This window comes from Salvelinus fontinalis, chromosome 32, assembly GCF_029448725.1.
Source record: "Salvelinus fontinalis isolate EN_2023a chromosome 32, ASM2944872v1, whole genome shotgun sequence".
NCBI classification, from domain to species: domain Eukaryota; kingdom Metazoa; phylum Chordata; class Actinopteri; order Salmoniformes; family Salmonidae; genus Salvelinus; species Salvelinus fontinalis.
Genome location: NC_074696.1, coordinates 18102511 through 18123634, shown reverse-complemented (window position 1 = coordinate 18123634; position 21124 = coordinate 18102511). Strand labels below are relative to the sequence as shown.

Sequence of the window (21124 nt, the reverse complement as noted above, 5' to 3'; positions counted from 1 at the left end):
AGTCAGTCAGTGTAACACAGAGACCAGTCAGTCAGTGTAACACAGAGACCAGTCAGTCAGTGTAACACAGAGACCAGTCAGTCAGTGTAACACAGAGACCAGTCAGTCAGTAACACAGAGACCAGTCAAGTAAGTGTAACACAGAGACCAGTCAGTCAGTATCACAGGAACCAGTCAGTCAGTGTAACAGAGACCAGCCAGTCAGTAACACAGAGACCATTCACTCAGTAACACAGGAACAAGTCAGTCAGTAACACAGAGACCAGTCAGTCAGTAACACAGAGACCAGTCAGTCAGTGTAACAGAGAAAACAGAGACCAGTCAGTCAGTAACACAGAGACCAGTCAGTCAGTGTAACACAGAGACCAGTCAGTCAGTGTAACACAGAGAACAGTCAGTCAGTAACACAGAGACCAGTCAGTCAGTGTAACACAGAGACCAGTCAGTCAGTGTAACACAGAGACCAGTCAGTCAGTGTAACACAGAGACCAGTCAGTCAGTGTAACACAGAGACCAGTCAGTCAGTGTAACACAGAGACCAGTCAGTCAGTGTAACACAGAGACCAGTCAGTCAGTGTAACACAGAGACCAGTCAGTCAGTGTAACACAGAGACCAGTCAGTCAGTGTAACACAGAGACCAGTCAGTCAGTGTAACACAGAGACCAGTCAGTCAGTGTAACACAGAGACCAGTCAGTCAGTGTAACACAGAGACCAGTCAGTCAGTGTAACACAGAGACCAGTCAGTCAGTATCACAGGAACCAGTCAGTCAGTGTAACAGAGAAAACAAAGACCAGTCAGTCAGTAACACAGAGACCAGTCCGTCAGTGTAACACAGAGACCAGTCAGTCAGTATCACAGGAACCAGTCAGTCAGTGTAACAGAGAAAACAGAGACCAGAGTCAGTAACACAGAGACCAGTCACTCAGTAACACAGAGACCAGTCAGTCAGTATCACAGAGACCAGTCAGTCAGTAACACAGAGACCAGTCAGTCAGTAACACAGAGACCAGTCAGTCAGTAATACAGAGACCAGTAAGTCAGTGTAACAGAGAAAACAGAGACCAGTCAGTCAGTAACACAGAGACCAGTCAGTCAGTGTAACACAGAGACCAGTCAGTCAGTATCACAGGAACCAGTCAGTCAGTGTAACAGAGACCAGCCAGTCAGTAACACAGAGACCATTCACTCAGTAACACAGGAACAAGTCAGTCAGTAACACAGAGACCAGTCAGTCAGTAACACAGAGACCAGTCAGTCAGTAACACAGAGACCAGTCAGTCAGTGTAACAGAGAAAACAGAGACCAGTCAGTCAGTAACACAGAGACCAGTCAGTCAGTGTAACACAGAGACCAGTCAGTCAGTGTAACACAGAGACCAGTCAGTCAGTGTAACACAGAGACCAGTCAGTCAGTATCACAGAGACCAGTCAGTCAGTAACACAGAGACCAGTCAGTCAGTAACACAGAGACCAGTCAGTCAGTAACACAGAGACCAGTCAGTCAGTGTAACACAGAGACTAGTCAGTCAGTGTAACACAGAGACCAGTCAGTCAGTGTAACACAGAGACCAGTCAGTCAGTGTAACACAGAGACCAGTCAGTCAGTGTAACACAGAGACCAGTCAGTCAGTGTAACACAGAGACCAGTCAGTCAGTGTAACACAGAGACCAGTCAGTCAGTGTAACACAGAGACCAGTCAGTCAGTGTAACACAGAGACCAGTCAGTCAGTGTAACACAGAGACCAGTCAGTCAGTATCACAGGAACCAGTCAGTCAGTGTAACAGAGAAAACAAAGACCAGTCAGTCAGTAACACAGAGACCAGTCCGTCAGTGTAACACAGAGACCAGTCAGTCAGTATCACAGGAACCAGTCAGTCAGTGTAACAGAGAAAACAGAGACCAGAGTCAGTAACACAGAGACCAGTCACTCAGTAACACAGAGACCAGTCAGTCAGTATCACAGAGAGCAGTCAGTCAGTAACACAGAGACCAGTCAGTCAGTAACACAGAGACCAGTCAGTCAGTAACACAGAGACCAGTCAGTCAGTGTAACAGAGAAAACAGAGACCAGTCAGTCAGTAACACAGAGACCAGTCAGTCAGTGTAACACAGAGACCAGTCAGTCAGTATCACAGGAACCAGTCAGTCAGTGTAACAGAGAAAACAAAGACCAGTCAGTCAGTAACACAGAGACCAGTCAGTCAGTGTAACACAGAGACCAGTCAGTCAGTGTAACACAGAGACCAGTCAGTCAGTATCACAGGAACCAGTCAGTCAGTGTAACAGAGAAAACAGAGACCAGAGTCAGTAACACAGAGACCAGTCAGTCAGTATCACAGGAACCAGTCAGTCAGTGTAACAGAGAAAACAGAGACCAGTCAGTCAGTAACACAGAGACCAGTCAGTCAGTGTAACACAGAGACCAGTCAGTCAGTGTAACAGAGAAAACAGAGACCAGTCAGTCAGTAACACAGAGACCAGTCAGTCAGTGTAACACAGAGACCAGTCAGTCAGTGTAACACAGAGACCAGTCAGTCAGTGTAACACAGAGACCAGTCAGTCAGTGTAACAGAGAAAACAGAGACCAGTCAGTCAGTAACACAAAGAGAACAGGAACCAGTCAGTCAGTAACACAGGGACCAGTCAGTCAGTGTAACAGAGAAAACAGAGACCAGTCAGTGTAACACAGAGACCAGTCAGTCAGTGTAACAGAGACCAGTCAGTCAGTAAGAGAGAGAGATAGAGACTCACTGGCACAGCACACACTGGGTGTTGTCTCAAATGGCCCCCTATTCCCTGGTCAAAATAGTGCACTATTTAGAGCAGTGTCAGTCAACTCTTACCCTATGAGGACCGGAGCCTGCTGGTTTTCTGTTCTATCTGATCATTAATTGCACCCACTAAATCAGTCCTTGACTAGAGGGGAATCACCCACCTGGCATCCCAGGTCTAAATCAGTCCTTGACTAGAGGGGAATCACCCACCTGGTATCCCAGGTCTAAATCAGTCCTTGACTAGAGGGGAATCACCCACCTGGTGTCCCAGGTCTAAATCAGTCCTTGACTAGAGGGGAATCACCCACCTGGTGTCCCAGGTCTAAAATCAGTCTCAGTCAAAGGCTGAGGCAAACTGGAATTAGGCGTACTAACCAGACGACCTATTAGAATAGAACTGCACTATTCAAACTGGAAACATAAACAACTGACTCTGTCCACACACAAAGCATTATGAGTGCTAGGACCACATATGGTGAGGTGGGAAAACATAAGAGGAACACGCATACACAAACGCAGACACACACACACACGCACGCACATCCAATCCCCCGGAGCGAGATGCACAGCCCCCTGCAGTGATCTGTCATTTAGCCTAGCATGTCGGTTTCTCTGCGTGCTCTTCCTCTGCATATGAAAGCTCTGAACACAGCTCCTAACATCCAGCCAACATGAATTAGACATGAAACCTCCTCTGACTGGGGAAACACGCAGGGCCCACATAGTCCCATAACTTCCCAGCCAGTCAGGACTCTGATGTGGAAAAAACAGCCTATCAGAGGGCTGCTGTGGAGCTGACTGTCGAATCAGATTCTCTTTCTCATTAGGTCAGGCTCTCTGTGCCTTCCCCTAGCAATTATTTCCACTGGCTCTGTGCTTTCTGATTATCAGTGGACTATGTCATTACATTGATCTGTAGTTGGATGTTGAGTAGACATACATGTAAGGTTGAAGTTTCCCCTAGGTACAGATCGAGGATCAGCTTCCTCTCCCCCAATCCTAGTGAGGAAAATGCTAAACTGACCCAAGATCAGCATCTAGGGGCAACTTCACCCTACTCTGATAACTGTCAGTGGGAGGGGACGCTAAGGATTCAGTTAATCCACACAGTGAAATCGTCTTTGTCTGTCGCCGTGTCTGTGTCTCAGTGGCACTGACATTTTATAAATCAGATTCATTGCAGCTCAATCTCATTCACTCTTCACCTCTGAAAAACACATAAATTAGCTCTTTCAAAGGCTACATACTGTAGATAATATAGAGTAGAGTGGCAGGACCCACTGAGATGGGAGTGGAATCCAAATAGAAATGGAAACGTACTTCAATATTGAAGCGTGAAATATTGAACCAAAATGATATGGAGGATTCAAGAATGAATTCTAAATTACTTTTCTCCCCTTCTATACAGTTACTGTATTGTAGATTACATTAGGTAAAGCTGTACATTAAGTGCACTACTTTTGACCAAGGGCCCTATGTAGGAAATATGGAACCATATGAGACGCAGCCGAACACCTTCTCTCATAAATGTTTCCTCTGCACTAATGAATGGAATATTCATTCTTTTTAAGACCCTGTTTATATAAGCTGGTCTAATGAGTGAGTGCCCTTACAGAAGGTAAATGTTACACTGGTCTTGCTTTCCAGCACATTGCAATCCTAACGTTTGAACAACCCCACGTCCCAAACATCTGACGATAACCGTCTAAAAGCTAAAACCATTTCCCCTCCCTCATTTCTCCAATAATAATTACCCTTTCACATGATCAATATCAGCTCGATAAATGCCACTGTTCGGTTCTTCAGAGACCAAGCTGGCTGTATGAAATGATTTTCAATGCAGCTAGATTCCCCATTCCTTAAAATATAGTGACAGGACAAACAATGTTCTTCATTACCATGACTTTATCCATAAGCAGTTAATGAGTGCTTTAATAGAACTGAACACACACACTCTCTCTAGTCTAATGCACTATAAGACCGTAATGGAGTATTCACTCAGAACACCATTTGCAGACAAATTCGATTTTAATGCAGATGTTCAACCCTGAGGGGAACCGAACGCAGGTGTGCTGTGCCAATAGCCGACATTATATGAACAAATGGATAAAGGATGGAAATGAGCGAGGGTGGAGGGACGTTTTATTAAATTAGTATTAACTAACGTGTTTCCTTTCTTCCACAGTCATATTGTCTCTTGTTCCCTTTGTTTTCGTCTGTTTTTGGACTGGATAAAGGATGGGGCATGAGGACATCCATGTCATGAATATTAGCAGCTATTTCCTTTCTTCTCTCTCACTGCCTCAACGTTTTTGTCTTCTTTTACTGAAGAATTGTGACAACATCTAGACAGCAATATCACTGATTGCTGCGTCCTTCTCAAGCAGTTACATATTTTCCTATTGAGTGGACCATAGGATCGAATCCCCAAGCTGACATGGTAAAAACCTGTTGCTTTGCCCCTGAGAAAGGCAGTTAACCGGGCACTGATGACGTTGATTAAGGCAGCCCCCCCCGCACCTCTCTGATTCAGAGGGGTTGGGTTAAATGTGGAAGACATGTTTCAGTATTTATTTAACTAGGCAAGTCAGTTAACTTCTCTAGGGTAGGGGGCAGCATTCGGAATTTTGGATGAAAAGCATCCCCAATTTAAACTGCCTGCTTCTCGGGCCCAGAAGATATGATATGCATATAACTGGTACATTTGTATAGAAAACACTCTAAAGTTTCCAAAACTGTTAAGATAGTGTCTGTGAGTATAACAGAACTGATTTGGCAGGCGAAAACCTGAGAAAAATCCATTCGGGAAGTTTTTGTAGTTTGTTGGTTTTGTAGTTTTCTATTCAATGCCATTACAGTATCCATTGACTTAGGACTCAAATTGCAGTTCCTATGCCTTCTAGTGGATGTCAACAGTCTTTAGAAATTGTTTCAGGCTTGTATTCTGAAAAATGAGGAAGTAAGGGCAGTCTGAGTGAGTGGACCCTAAAGTGTCACAGAGCTTTTTCATGTGCGCGATCGAGAGAGTGCCTTTCTTGTTTACCTTTCATATTTACGACGTTATTGTCCGGTTGAAATATTAGCAATTATTTAGGCTAAAATCAACCTTTGTTTTGAATATAATAGATTGAATATAAACATCGTCTGACATGTTTCTATGAACTTTACAGATACAATTTGGATGTTTTTGTCTGCCTGTTTTGACTGCGTTTGAGCCTGTGGATTACTGAAGAAAACGCACAAACAAAACTGAGGTTTTTGGATATAAAGAGACTTTATCGAACAAAAGGAACATTTATTGAGTAAATTAATGTCTGCTGAGTGCAACCATATGAATATCATCAAAGGGATTCATTTTATCTCTATTTCTGACTTGTGTAACTCTTCTACTTGGCTGGTTACTGTTTGTAATGATTTGTCTGCTGGGCTATGTTCTCAAATAATCGTAAGTTATACTTTCGCCGTAAAGCATTTTTTAAATCTGACACCGTGGTTGGATTCACAAGAAGTTAATCTTTAAACCTAAGTAAAATATGTTTTGTTTTCTGAAATTTTATAATGACTATTTCTGTATTTGAATTTGGCACCCAGCAGTTTCACTGGCTGTTGAAGAGGTGGGACGCTAACGTCTCAGGTTAAGAACAAATTCTTATTTACAATGACGGCCTACCCCGGACGACGCTGGGCCAATTGTGCGCCGCCCTTTGGGACTCCCAATCACGGCTGGTTGTGATGCAGCCTGGAATCGAACCAGGGTCTGTACTGATGCCTCGCACTGAGAGGAAGTGCCTTAGACCGCTGTGCCACCCGGGATGTATTCAGTTGTACAATTGACGAGGTATCCCCCTTTCCCATCCACACACACACACACACACACACACACACACACACACACACACACACACACACACACACACACACACACACACACACACACACACACACACACACACACACACACACACACACACACACAGTAGACTCACAGGATGGGGCGGGACTGGAAGTCTTCTTGGTTCATCCTCTCAGACTGGCGTATCTTCAGAATCTCAGTGTAACTCAGGTTCTGCAAGCGACTCTTCAACTGGTCCAGGGAATTAGGCTTCTGTGTCAGCGCTCGCATGATCTGATCCCTCACCACCTGCATCACCTAAGAGGAGAAGAAAGAGGGGGATTCAGAAGAGTGGAGAGGTGGAAAGACCTTGAATGTCTGGATAGGAGGTAGAGAGAGAAGGAAACCTAAGTTACACATATGGGGCTGGTTTCCCAGACACAGATTTATCTTCGACCTGGTCTAGAAAGCATTCTCAATGGAGGTTCTTCATTAAAATAGATTTTTTGGACTAGGATGAATCTCTGTCTGTCTAGGAAACCGTCCCATGATGTGATGGAAAGATGCCATTTTATGAAGGCACTTTGGATGGAATATTTGTATTTTTATTACTTGCACACAGCTATTAGAATATATATGAAAGACGTCTCAGTGGACATTTTCAGATCACTCTTTAGAGCTCTCAGGCAAACATCCCAGCTCAAAACGTATCTGTTCTCTAGGATGTTTGCAGAGCTCAGGAGAATAGCAGGAGCGGAGCGAGAGAGACACGATGTGAGAAGGGGAGGAAGTGAACGCCTGCGGCAGAAAGCCAGACGAACAAGCAAATGATCAGCATATCAAAGGACCTGTCAGTCTGGGACGACACGGGCTGCTGTCACGCTCCAAAGGACTCGTCTGTGTCCCAAAAGGCACCCTATTCCATATATAGTGCACTACTTTTGAACAGAGCCCAATGGGCCCTGGTCAAAAGTAGTTCACTATATAGGGAAGGTACCCGCTGTTTGCTCTGACTGTAGGAGCAGTGCGATCAGTGCTCACACAATTAGAGCCCAAATCTTCGAGTGAGCCAGGTACACTAAACATGCACATTTATTAAACAGGAATTTAACAGGAGACAATTCCATCATTGATATTTAGATGACCACAGATCACACCAATAACATGTTCTACTGAAAGGAACGTGTAACATGCTGTTATGACTGTAGAATAAACTCCTCTGTGACCCATGTCGCAGACACCGATCCCTCGCTTGAGCTAAACACCTTCTCCGCTTCGAGGAAAACGTGCTGCCAACACGGACCCCCTCAGCTCAATAGGACTGTTCTCGTTCTCTGTGGCTGACGTGAGCACGTCATTTAAGCGTGTTAACCCTTGCAAGGTTGCCGGCCCAGACAGAATCCAAGTCATGTCCTCAGAGCAGGTGCAGACCAGCTGGCTGGAGTGTTTACGGACATATTCAATCTCCCCATATACCAGTCTGTTGTCTCCACTTGCTTCAAGATGTCCACCATTGTTCCTATACAAGAAAGCGAAGGTAACTGAACTAAATGACTATCGCCCCGTAGCACTCACTTCTGTCATCATGAAGTGCTTGTTAGAGGCTAGTTAAGGACCATATAACCTCCACCTTACCCAACACCCTAGACCCACTACAATTCACATACCGCCCCCAACAGATCCATGGACAACGCAATCTCCATTGCACTGCACACTGCCCTATCCAACCTGGACAAGCGGAATACCTTTGTAAGAATGCTGGTCATCAGCTACAGCTCAGTGTTTAACACCATAGTGCACTCCAAGCACTCCAAGCACATCTAAGCTCAAGGCCCTGAGTCTAAAGCCCTCCCTGCACAAGTCCTGGACTTCCTGATGGGATGAACCCAAGTGGAGAAGGTAGGCAACACCACCTCCGCCACACTGATCCTCAACACGGGGGCCCCACAGGGGTACGTGCTCAGCCCACTCCTGTACTCCCTGTTCACCCATGACTGCGTGGCCTTGCACGTCTCTAACTTAATCAAGATTGCAACAATGACAAGACAGCATAGAGGGAGGAGGCGAGAGGCTTGGCAAAGTGGTGCCAGGAAAATAACCTCTTCCTCAACTAAACGAAGGAGCTGATCATGGAATACAGGAGCTAGTAGCGAGAGCATGCCCCCATCCACGTTGACGGGGCCGCAGTGGAGAGGTTACAAAAGTCCTCGGCGTGCACATCACTGACGACCTGAAATGGTCCCTTCACACAGACAGTGTTGTGAAGAAGGCGCAACAACATCAGGAGGCTGAAGAAATTTGTCTTGGGCCCTAAAACTCTTACAAATTTATACAGATGCACTATTGAGAGCATCCTGCCGGGCTGTATCACCGCCTGGTACGGCAACTGCACCACCTGGTACGGCAACTGCACCGCCCGCAACCTCAGGGCTCTCCAGAGGATGGTGAGGTCTACCCGACGCATCATCGGGAGCACACTGCCTGCCCTTCAGGACAACTACAGCACCCGGTGTCACAGGAAGCCAAAAAGAACATCAATAACCTCAGCCACGGCCACTTCACCCCACTAAAAAGAGGAGACAGTATAGGTGCATCAAAGCTGGGACTGAAAGACAGAAGCTGTTTATCAAATTCCAGGCCATCAGAATGTTAAATAGTCACCACTAGCCTGCCTCCACCCAGTACCCTGCCTTGAACTTTGGTCACAGGTACTAGCTGGCTACCACCCTAATGTCAGTGGACACTGGTCACTTTAGTACTGTTTACATACTGTTTCACCCACTTTATATGTACAGTTGAAGTCAGAAGTTTACCTACACCTTAGACAAATACATTTTAACTCAGTTTCACAGTAAAAATGTGAATCCTCGTAAAGATTCCCTGTCTTAGGTCAGTTAAGATCACCACTTTATTTTAAGAATGTGAAATGTCAGAAAAATAGTAGAGAGAATTATTTATATCAGGTTTTATTTCTTTCTTCACATTCCCAGTGGGTCAGAAGTTTATATACACTCAATTAGTATTTGGTAGCATTGCCTTTGAATTGTTTAACTTGGGTCAAATGTTTCAAGTAGCCTTCCACAAGCTTCCCACAAAAAGTTGGTGAATTTTGGCCAATTCCTCCTGACAGAGCTGGTGTAACCGAGTCAGGTTTGTAGGCCTCCTTGCTCGCACACCCTTTTTCAGTTCTGCCCACAAATTTTCTAGAAGATTTAGGTCAGGACTTTGTGATGGCCACTCCAATACCTTGCCTTTGTTGTCCTTAAGCCATTTTGCCACAACTTTGGAAGTATGCTTGGGGTCATTGTCCATTTGGAAGACCCATTTGCGACCAAGCTTTAATTTCCTGACTGATGTCTTGAGATGTTGCTTCAATATATCCAAATAATTTCCCTCCTCATGTTTCCATCTATTTTGTGAAGTGCACCAGTCCCTCCTGCAGCAAAGCACCCCCACAACATGATGCTGCCACTGACGTGCTTAACGATTGGGATGGTGTTCTTCGGCTTGCAAGCATCCCCCTTTGTCCTCCAAACATAACAATTATGGCCAAACAGTTCTATTTTTGTTTCATCAGACCAGAGGACATTTCTTCAAAAATAACAATCTTTGTCCCCATGTGCAGTTGCAAACCGTGGCTTTTTTAATGGTGGTTTTGGAGCAGTAGCATCTTCTTTGCTGAGCGGCCTTTCAGGTTATGTCGATATAGGACTCGTTTTACTGTAGATATAGATACTTTGTACCTGTTTCCTGCAGCAACTTCACAAGGTCCTTTGCTGTTGTTCTGGGATTGATTTGCACTTTTCGCACCAAAGTACCTTCATCTCTAGGAGACAGAACGCGTCTCCTTCCTGAGCGGTATGATGGCTGAATGGTCTCATGGTGTTTATACTTGCGTACTATTGTTTGTACAGTTGAACGTGGTACCTTCAGGCGTTTGGAAATTGCTGGCTGATTTCTTTTGATTTTCCCATGATGTCAAGCAAAGAGGCACTGAGTTTGAAGGTAGGCCTTGAAATACATCCACAGGGAAACACCTCCAACTGACTCAAATGATGTCAATTAGTCTATCAGAAGCTTCTAAAGCCATGACATAATTTTCTGTAATTTTCCAAGCTGTTTAAAGGCACAGTCAACTTAGTGTATGTAAACTTCTGACCCACTGGAATTGTGATACAGTGAATTATAAGTGAAATAATCTGTCTGTAAACAATTGTTGGCAAAATGACTTGTGTCATGCACAAAGTAGATGTCCTAACCGACTTGCCAAAACTATAGTTTGTTAAGAAGAAATTTGTGGAGTGGTTGAAAACGAGTTTTAATGACTCCAACCTAAGTGTATGTAAACTTCTGACTTCAACTGTATATACTGTATTTTAGTCATGGCTCATCCTATGTAACTACTGCTGTACACACGTTTTCCATTCATATAGTGTCCATACTGTCTATACACACACACCATCATATATAAACTCAGCAAAAAAAGAAACATCCCTTATTCAGGACCCTGTCTTTCAAAGATAATTCGTAAAAATCTAAATAACTTCACAGATCTGAATTGTAAAGGGTTTAAACACTGCTTCCCATGCTTGTTCAATGAACCATAAACAACTAATGAACATGCACCCGTGGAACGGCCGTTAAGACACTAACAGCTTACAGACGGTAGGCAATTAAGGTCACAGTTATGAAAACTTAGGACACTAAAGAGGCCTTTCTACTGACTCTGAAAAACACCAAAAGAAAGATGCCCAGGGTCCCTGCTCATCTGCGTGAACGTGCCTTACAGGCTGACTATTCAACCCCTTTGTTATGGCAATCCTGTAAAGAATAAAAATATTCCAAAACATGCATCTTGTTTGCAATAACGCACTAAAGTAAAAATTGCAAAGAATTTGGAAAATAAATTAACTTTATGTCCTGACCACAAAGCATTATGTTAGGGGCAAATCGAAAACAACACAATACTGAGTACCATATTTTAAAGCATGGTGGTGGCTGCAGCATGTTATGGGTATGCTTGTCATCGGCAAGGACTTGGAAGGTCTTTTTTATAAAAAGAAACGGAAAAGAACTAAGCACAGGCAAACTCCTAGAGGAAAACCTTGTTCAGTCTGCTTTTCAACAGACACTGGGAGACAAATTCAGCTTTCAGCAGGACAATAACCTAAAACACAAGACCAAATATATACTGGAGTTGCTTACCAAGACGAAATGTAATGTTTGAGTGGCCTAGTTGAAGTTTTGACTTAAATCGTCTTGGAAAATCTATGCTAAGACTTGAAAATGGCTGTCTAGCAATGATCAAGAACCAACCTAACAGAGCTTGAATTTTAAAATGAATAATGTGCAAATATTGTACAATCCAGGTGTGCAAAGCTCATAGAGATTTTAGATTATTCAAAGTAGCCACCCTTTGCCTTGATGACAACTTTGCACACTCTTGGCAGTCTCTCAACCAGCTTCACCTGGAATGCTTTTCCAACAGTCTTGAAGCAGTTCCCACATATGCTAAGCATTTGTTAGCTGCTTTTCCTTCACTCTGCGGTCCAACTCATCCCAAACCATCTCAATTGGGTTGAGGTCGGGCGATTGTGGAGGCCAGGTCATCTAATGCAGCACTCATAGTTTTGATGTCTTCACTATTATTCTACAATGTAGAAAATAGTAAAAATAAAGAAAAACCCTGGAAATAACCCTGGAATGTGACCAAACATATATACAGTACCAATCAAAAGTTTGGACAGACCTACTCATTCCAGGGATTTTCTTTATTTTTACTATTTTCTACATTGTAGAATAATAGTGAAGACATAAAAACTATGAAATAACAAATATGGAATCATGTAGTAACCAAAAAAGTGTTAAACCAATCAAAATATATTTTAGAATTTTCAAAGTAGCCACGCTTTACCTTCATGACAGGTTTGCATACTCTTGGCATTTTCTCAACCAGCTTCATGAGATAGCCACCTGGAATGCATTTCAATTAACAAGTGGGCCTTGTTAAATCGTTTATTTGTGGAATTTCTTTCCTTCTTAATGAGTTTGAGCAAATCAGTTGTGCTGTGACTAAGGTAGGGAAGCCTTCAAATAAAAGAACAACTTCCCTACAGTCAAACATAGAGAATGTTCAGTGATGTTTTGGGGTTGCTTTGCTACCTCTGGCACTGGATGCCTTGAACGTGTGCATGGCATTATGAAATCAAGAGAATACCAAGGAATTTTGAAGAGCAATGTTGGACCCAGTGTCAGAAAGCTGGGTCTCCGTCGAAAGGTCATTGATCTTCCAGCAGGATAATGACTCTAAACACACTTCAAAAAGCACCCAGGAATGGTTCAAGACAAAACGCTGGACTGTTCTGAAGTGACCAGCAATGAGTCCAGATCTAAATCCCATTGACAACATGTGGAGAGATCCGAAAAAACAGCAGTTAGTGTCACGCCCTGACCGTAGAGATCTTTTTATTCTCTATGTTTGGTCGGTCAGGGTGTGACTCGGGTGGGAAACTCTATGTTCTTTATTTCTATGTTTTGGCCGAGTATGGTTATCAATCAGGGACAGCTGTCTATCGTTGTCTCTGATTGGGAGTCATACTTAGGCAGCCTGTTTTGCCACCTTAGTTTTGTGGGATGTTGTTTTTTGTTAGCTCTGTGAAGCCCACAGAACGTGACGTTCGTTATTCTTTTGTTGTTTTGTTTGGTGTTCTGAGTATATAAAGAATCATGAACACGTACCACGCTGCACCTTGGTCCACTTCTTCCGACGGGCGTAACAGTTAGGAGAAGGCACCCTTCTAATCTGGGAGAACTGGAGCAGTTTGCACAAGAGGAGTGGGCCAAACTGCCAGTACGGAGGTGCAGGATGGTTATAGGAAGCTCTCGATTGCAGTTACTTTGACCAAAGGCTGTGCTACCAAATATTAAGTCTCGGATGCCAATAATTTTGTCAATGCCATCTCTGTTTATTTTCTGAATCAAAAACAAAAGGTTCTGTAATATTAACAGTGAAATAAAGAAATGTGGAGGCAAAATACTTTGGTCAATTTGTACTTATTTTTATGGAAAATTGTGAGTTACTTGAAAAAAGTACAAGGGTGCCAATATTTTTGGCCACAACTGTAAATATACTGAACAAACATATAAACGCAACATGTAAAGTATTGGTCCCATGCTTCATCAGCGGAAATAACACATCTCCGGAATTTCCATACTCACAAAAAGCAAATTTCTCAAAAAAATTGTTTACATCCATGTCAGTTAACATTTATCCCTTTGCCAAGACAATCCATCCACCTGACAGGTGTGGCATATCAAGAAGCTGATTAACCTGTTGAGGCTAGGGGGTGCTGTTGTCACTATTTATGGAAATCGTGTAATTTTTGAAACGGCTTCCTACAAAATTCTTGATCGTACAATATGCATATTATTATTATTATTGGATAGAAAACAGTCTATAGTTTCTATAGCCGTTGACATTTTGTCTCTGAGTGGAACAGAACTCATTCTACAGCAATTTCCCTGACATGGAGTCAGATTTCACACATTTTGGCCCCTGTTCTGGAGTCAGTTTAAAGGCCACTGTTATTGCTATGAGTATACGGACACTGCTTACGTCTTCCCCTGGATGCTTTTACGTGATGACGATTTGAATGGTGTGGATTGCGCAATCACAGCCACTATAAATGAAAAACACGTGTAGGTAGGCACTCCTTTCCTGCTGCGTCGGCCGCACGGTGGACACCGACCCGTTCTTTTTCCAAGCATTAGTGGAGCCAGTAATATTTCTCAGGTCATGTTTCTACTCGTTATAGGAGTTAAAAACATCATAAGGTAGTTAATTTAAACCGTTTTATAGCAATTTATACCCGTTTAGTGCGATTTTGGGACATTTATTTCTGAGACACTGTGAATCTCTGGGCACGCTTCCAGTTCATGCCGAACGCAATGGGTATTTCAACATGGCAAGAGGACAGCTTTCGACCAAAAGACGATTAGACCCAAGAAAGGATTCTTTGACCAAGATTCTGATGGAAGAACAGCTCAAAGTAGGAACAATTTATTATGATAAATCGTGTTTCTGTCGAAAAATGTTAATGGCTTAGGACGCCATCTTGTTTGACGTAGCTTCGCTTGGCGCAAACTGTATTGAAAAGTAAGGATAATTTAAAAAATGTAATTCCGCGATTGTATTAAGAATTAAATTGTCTATCAATCGCTGTCCACCCTGTATTTTTTAGTCACGTTTATGAGTATTTATGTATACAACTAGATCACTGTCTAATGTGGCGCAGGACATTTTCTGACCAGCTGGGCTACTTTTCTCATTGTCTAACCATGATTTTGGTGGCTAAATATGCACATTTTCGAACAAACTGTATATGTATGTTGTAATGTGATGTTACAGGAGTGTCATCTGAAGAATTCTGAGAAGGTTAGTGAAAAAATTAATATATTTTGGCGATGTTTACGTTATCGCTCTCTTTGGCTAGAATCAATGCTGGTGTAATGTTTGCACATGTGCTATGCTAATATAACAATTTATTGTGTTTTTGCTGTAAGACACTTAGAAAATCTGAAATATTGTCTGTATTCACAGGATCTGTGTCTTTCGATTAGTGTATGCTGTGTATTTTTACGAAATGTTTGATGATTAGTAGTTAGGTAAACACGTTGCTCATTGTATTTATTCTAGTCCATTTGTGACGGTGGGTGCAATTGTAAACTATGACATCTACCTGAAATATGCACATTTTTCTAACAAAACCTATCCTATACCATAAATATGTTATCAGACTGTCATCTGATGAGCTTTTTTCTTGGTTAGTGGCTATCAATATCTTAGTTTAGCCGAATTGGTGATAGCTACTGGTGTTGGTGGACAAAGAAAAGATGGTGGATTATGCTAATGTGTTTAGCTAATAGATTTACATCTTTACATATTGTGTCTTCCCTGTAAAACATTTTAAAAATCGGACATGTTGGCTGGATTCACAAGATCTGTGTCTTTCATTAGCTGTATTGGACTTTAATGTGTGAAAGTTAAATATTTAAAAAAAAAATTTTTTGGAATTTCGCGGCTCTGCCTTTTCAGTGGGGGTGGGGGGGACAGGTTAAACAGCGTAATCATTACACAGGTGCACCTTGTGCTGGGGACAATAAAAGACCACTCTAAAATGTGCAGTTTTGTCACAACACAATGCCACAGATGTCTCAAGTTCAGGGGGCCTGCAACTGGCATGCTAATTGCAGGAAGGTCCACCAGAGCTGTTGCCATGTCTCTACCAGAAGCCACCTCCAACGTTGTTTTAGAGAATTTGGAAGTACCTCCAACCGGCCTCACAACCGGAGACCACGTGTAGCCACGGCAGCCCAGGACCTCCACATCCGGCTTCATTACCTGCGGGATTGTCTGAGACCAGCCACTCGGTTAAATCTGTTACCCTCGCTTCCTCGCTCTCCTACTAACAGGCTGATGGTTAATTCTGTTACCCTCTCATTCTCTCTCTCTAACAGGCTGATGGTTAATTATGTTACCCTCTCTTCCTCTCTCTCCTACTAACAGGCTGATGGTTAATTACTGTATGTTACCCTCTCTTCCTCTCTCTCTCCTAACAGTGTCTTAGCACCTCCTCCTGTTAACAGGAATCATCAATCAAGTCCAAACAAGTCTTCCCACCATGTGTCAACACTGCATTAATGAAGAATGATCCACATAAAGAGGGAGAAAAGAGAGAGAAGAGAGAGCCAGGGGAAGGATTTACAGTGTGTGTGTGTGTCTGTCTGTCTCGGTGTGTGTGTCGGTGTGTGTGTGCTTTGTGCGTGAAGAGGCGATTATAGTGCAGGATTCTGATCTGAAAAGCTTAGTGATATCGAACCAGATGGAGACTGAGCCCTCGCCAGGGGTGAGAAATAAAACATGAAGGGAAGTGAAGAGAAGACAGCACAACAGGACCCCAAAACCTCCAAACCAAGGCTTTAACAGTTGTTTTTTGGATAATAGTCTCAAAAAACTAACAGTAGCTCACAGAGAGACGAGTGGAAACGGCCCTGCTTCAAATCCACTATTTGGGCATCCACGCTCGCTGTGAGTGCTACAAAGAGGAATTAAAGGAATTAACCCATTTATAATTCCAGATTCAATAAACCGGGTGGTATCACCGAACCCCCAACCAAAAAAATCCATAATTTTCCAGCTGATTACACTCTTTAATCCAGATTTATCTTCTGGGATGCAAATATGTTCTGCCGCGGTAATCACAGCACTCTGCGTAAAACTTGGCATAACAATGACCTTGGAATATAAGCAAAAGACAGGGTGGGGAAAATAGCAAGATAATAACTGCGCTGTCATGTTTTCAGAGTAGGACTGGGTAGTTATCTGGAGCGGTGAACGTCTGAACCGATCCCTGTTACCGCTGTAGCAGCATTACGTAGCCTTTTGCCGTTTTCATGCTTTATATATTCCATTTAGCAGAAACTTTTATCCAAAGCGACTTAGTCATGCGTGCATACACTTTACGTATGGCTGGCCCGGGGAATTGAACCCAAAACCCACGCTTTACCAACGGAGCCATTGAGAGCTACAGCCAGTATGTTTGGCTATACTGTCCCCTACCCCCTTCTATTTAGTAGACAGCATCCATCCGGGTCATGTTCATTAGGGCATTTAAAAAAAAAAAAAAAAGTTAAGTACAACCTGAACTCCAAGAACACAGATTTTCATAATTTGTTGCAAAGCGTTTTATTACAGTGTGTTCTTCTGAACACATCCCTGAACTCTTCCCACATCAAGCTCTGTAATTTATGTTGTTCGTCTCGCCGTACATATTATTGTTCATCCTTGTTCTCCGCAGAGGCCAGACGACCCCCATAAAGCAGAGGGGATTAGAGTGTGTCTGGGGGCTGGGGGATGACACAGCCTCCCTGGCTCTCCCTGGGGACACTCAGAAGCCTGTCACTAATCATGGTGAATGACCCTTTCCCTTCTCACTTAACACCCCACCCACCAACCAGTCTACAGGGGGAAGAGAGACAGCCAAAGAGATAATAAAGTGACATCCTTCCCTATGGCCTTATTTCATATCCTAGTGGAAGTATTAAACCCCTCTCCTCTACCTTTCAGCCTTCAGGGGAAAGAAAACTGTGATAAAACCTAAATGACTGTTTAATCCCATTCTCTCTCCTCTCTGGAGGAACGCTGCCTATGGTATCCTATGTATGATGGGAGGATACATATGAGACACCAATGTCTCCTGTTTGTTTCCTGAAGAGAAGATTTATGTCCAGGAGGAAGGGGGAGAGACCACCGTCATGAGGACAGATTTACACCTCTCAGTGAGGGCTTTGCCGTCTCAGCGTTTCCCTCAGGTCTGGGTCTAAGTTGATTTGCCTCCTCCAAGACAGGCAGGCAGGCAAAGGGAGGGCTGCATAATGATATATAGGTTTGAATATTCATCCCATTCAATACGAAGCACCTTGACAGAGGTGAACCTGACAGACGTCAGGGTCCTGTTCATTAGGCACCAAATCAAAGAAGACTTACTGAATCAGGGAGGAACTACCTGGTCTTGCCCAATCAGAAAGGGTCTGTTTTGTTTTCTGTTGAAAAACGTTATGAAACATTTCTGCCGTAATGAACACAACCCATTTATGAAGATGCACATTATCATTCCCATTCAGACTTAATCCCTCTCTTTCTGCAAAAATTACAACAAACGAGAGAGAAAACAAGTCTTTGCTTTGTAATCTTAGAGGTCAGAAAATGATCAGAAATTAATTTGCATTAAATCAACCACATAACCAACGACTTATCAATCCTGATGAATAGTTGTGTCACTGGCATATGTCTTGTTTAGTTCATTACCTGTACATTTTTCCTCATCCAACCTCACTGTTCTAACAAGATGGAGTACTGGGCATGTATTCATAAAGTGCCTCAGAGTAGGATTGCTGATCTAGGATCAGGTCTCTCCTGTCTATGTAATCGTATTCATTATAATCTAAAAGACAAAACTGATCCAAGATCAGCACTCCTACTCTGAGATTCTATACGAATATGGGCACTTCTGGTTCTTTCAGTGTAAAGGCATAGGAATCGTGCTCAGTTCAGCAGTCTCTCACTCTCTCTCTCTTTCCTCCCCCTAGAGACCTGTTAGTTGTTCCTAGCAGAGAGACTCTCTATCTGCCACACCATGTCAATGCATCATGGTGTGTGTGTGTGGCTCTCCAGAGAGATCCTTCCTTACGCTTCAATGAGGTTCTGTTTACTGCTGCTGTTGCAGCATGATGTTGGCATTTTGAGAGGGCGGCATCGTGGAAACAATGGTTTTATGTGCTTTACTGTTTCAGACACACACACAGATAGACACAGACCCACACAACAGCTTAACACACAGTCTTGACAAAAAGAACGAGCTAACGAGATGGTACAATGCATCAGACTGTTGTTTATACAACGTGTCAGTGTTTTCATAACATTTGTCCTAGACTCCCAAAATAAAATAAACCATTGAATATTCACATAAATATAGTACATTCATTAATTCCATTACTGATTTTCTGCTGTACAGTAACAGTATGACACAAATGTGTTAGAGGTAAATGAAGGTACTGCAGTTGGGTGATAATGTTTTCCAAATAACATTTTAGAGTTTTTAAATTGTATGGAAATGCAGTAAATGAGCTTCAACTTTATAATCACACAGCTGCTGTAGTTTCACTCATCCCAAACCCTGTCATTTCGCCATTTCCTAAGTTCAGTTGAAATGACGCCTCTGTTTGGGACACATCCTTTGTTAGGCAGATGAGGTGAACTAAGGAGAAACATCATGACCTGAGACGTGACTGGTGTTCTGTAACCAGCAGATTCTGTCAGCATAACCACACACACACACACACACACACACACACACACACACACACACACACACACACACACACACACACACACACACACACACACACACACACACACACACACACACACACACACACACACACACACACACACAGCTGCTGCTACACACACAACAAAGAAACATACACCTATACAAGGTAAAGGTAGTCTCTCTTTCACACACACAGATTCACCTCTTCAAGGAGAAGAAAATATATATCTTCTTTACCACAACTTTTAGGACCCTTTGTTACAAAGCATTTGGGCTCATGGGTGTAACACTGCAGTCCTAGGCTGCGTCACAAATGGTGCACTACTGTTGACAAGGGCTCATATGGCTGTGGTCAAAAGTAGTGCACTGAATAGGGAATAGGGTGCCATTTGGGAACTAAACAAGAGCAGTGTCGGTTGCAGATGCCCGCTAAGGGCAATTACTACACACACAACCAGTGTAGTTCTGCTCATTCATGACCACTGTGGTGATAAACAGCTAACTCTATCCTTCCCATGTTAGACAACCCAGCCTTCTGATTCAATCTATATCAGAATATTCATCCATCTAAATGTCCTCCTCTGTCTGTCATATTGCTATGTGCCACCAGACGTCACATCCAAACCCTACCACAACATGACATCTAAATGTCTATCTGTCTCCATCTCTGTTCAAATAGCTCGCTGCTGATTGCTGCTTGATTACCCCAGCCGTTATTTGTGTGCACAGCATTGGCCTTCTCAGCGTGTGGTGAGGCTGACTGCTCTGACAGATGAGAGATGCCCCCCTAGGGCCTCAGTGTACAGCAATGCTCCCTCTCCCCTACCTCCTTCCCCTCCATCCTCCACATATCTGCAAGAGGAGGGGTTGAGCCTGCCCCCCCCCCCCCCCCCCCTCAGAAACCTTGTTAGGGTGGAAGGAGGCAGACAGGCAGAGAGATGGGACATCAATAGCTGATCTGACATCACTAAAGGAACGGAACAGGGGAGACATTGAGAGAGAGGTGTAGAGAGAGAGGTGTAGAGAGAGAGAGAGAGAGAGAGGTGTAGAGAGAGAAGAGTATTGATATAAAAAGAAACAGAGGTGGAGAGTGTGTATGTGGAGGAAAAAGGTGGAAAAACAGAGATGGAGAAATTGTAGGTAGGAGGGAGAGAAAACCTGCCTGGAATGGGAATGTGTGGTCTCTGTGCTGGAGGAGAGGAGACTGACTGAAGGTCTATGGGGAGGTGGAGGGCTATGCTCTGCCTCTCAGAGCTAGACAGATTATTAGGTACACCACCCCTTTCACGAAAATGGATCTCTCCTACAGACAGTGAGTCACGAGGCAGTGGCTTGCTATATAAAGCAGGCAGACAGGCATTGAGGCATTCAGTTACTGTTCGATTGAACGTTAGAATGGGCAAAACTAGTGACCTAAGCGACTTTGAGCGTGGTATGATTGTCGGTGTCAGGTGCACCTGTTCCAGTATCTCAGAACGTCCGGCCTCCAGGGCTTTTCACGCACGATAGTGTCTAGGTTTTACCGAGAATCGTGCGACAAACAAAAAAACATCCACTCAGCGGCATTCCTGTGGGCGAAAACAGCTTGTTGATGAGAGGCCGAAGAAGAATGGCAAGAATTGTG

The 21124-nt window shown here is 43.4% G+C and overlaps 1 protein-coding gene across 7 annotated transcripts in view; it reads right to left on the bottom strand.

Annotated features, from left to right (window-relative positions):
• The window catches only part of LOC129830820 (engulfment and cell motility protein 1), a 231173-nt gene that overhangs the window by 16358 nt on the left and 193691 nt on the right, over positions 1 to 21124 (bottom strand). For all 7 annotated transcript variants that reach the window (XM_055893574.1, XM_055893572.1, XM_055893576.1 and 4 more), the window contains one exon: positions 6765 to 6928. In XM_055893574.1, coding sequence (XP_055749549.1) covers positions 6765 to 6928 — 164 coding nt within the window. The remainder of the gene's footprint in view (positions 1 to 6764; positions 6929 to 21124) is intronic.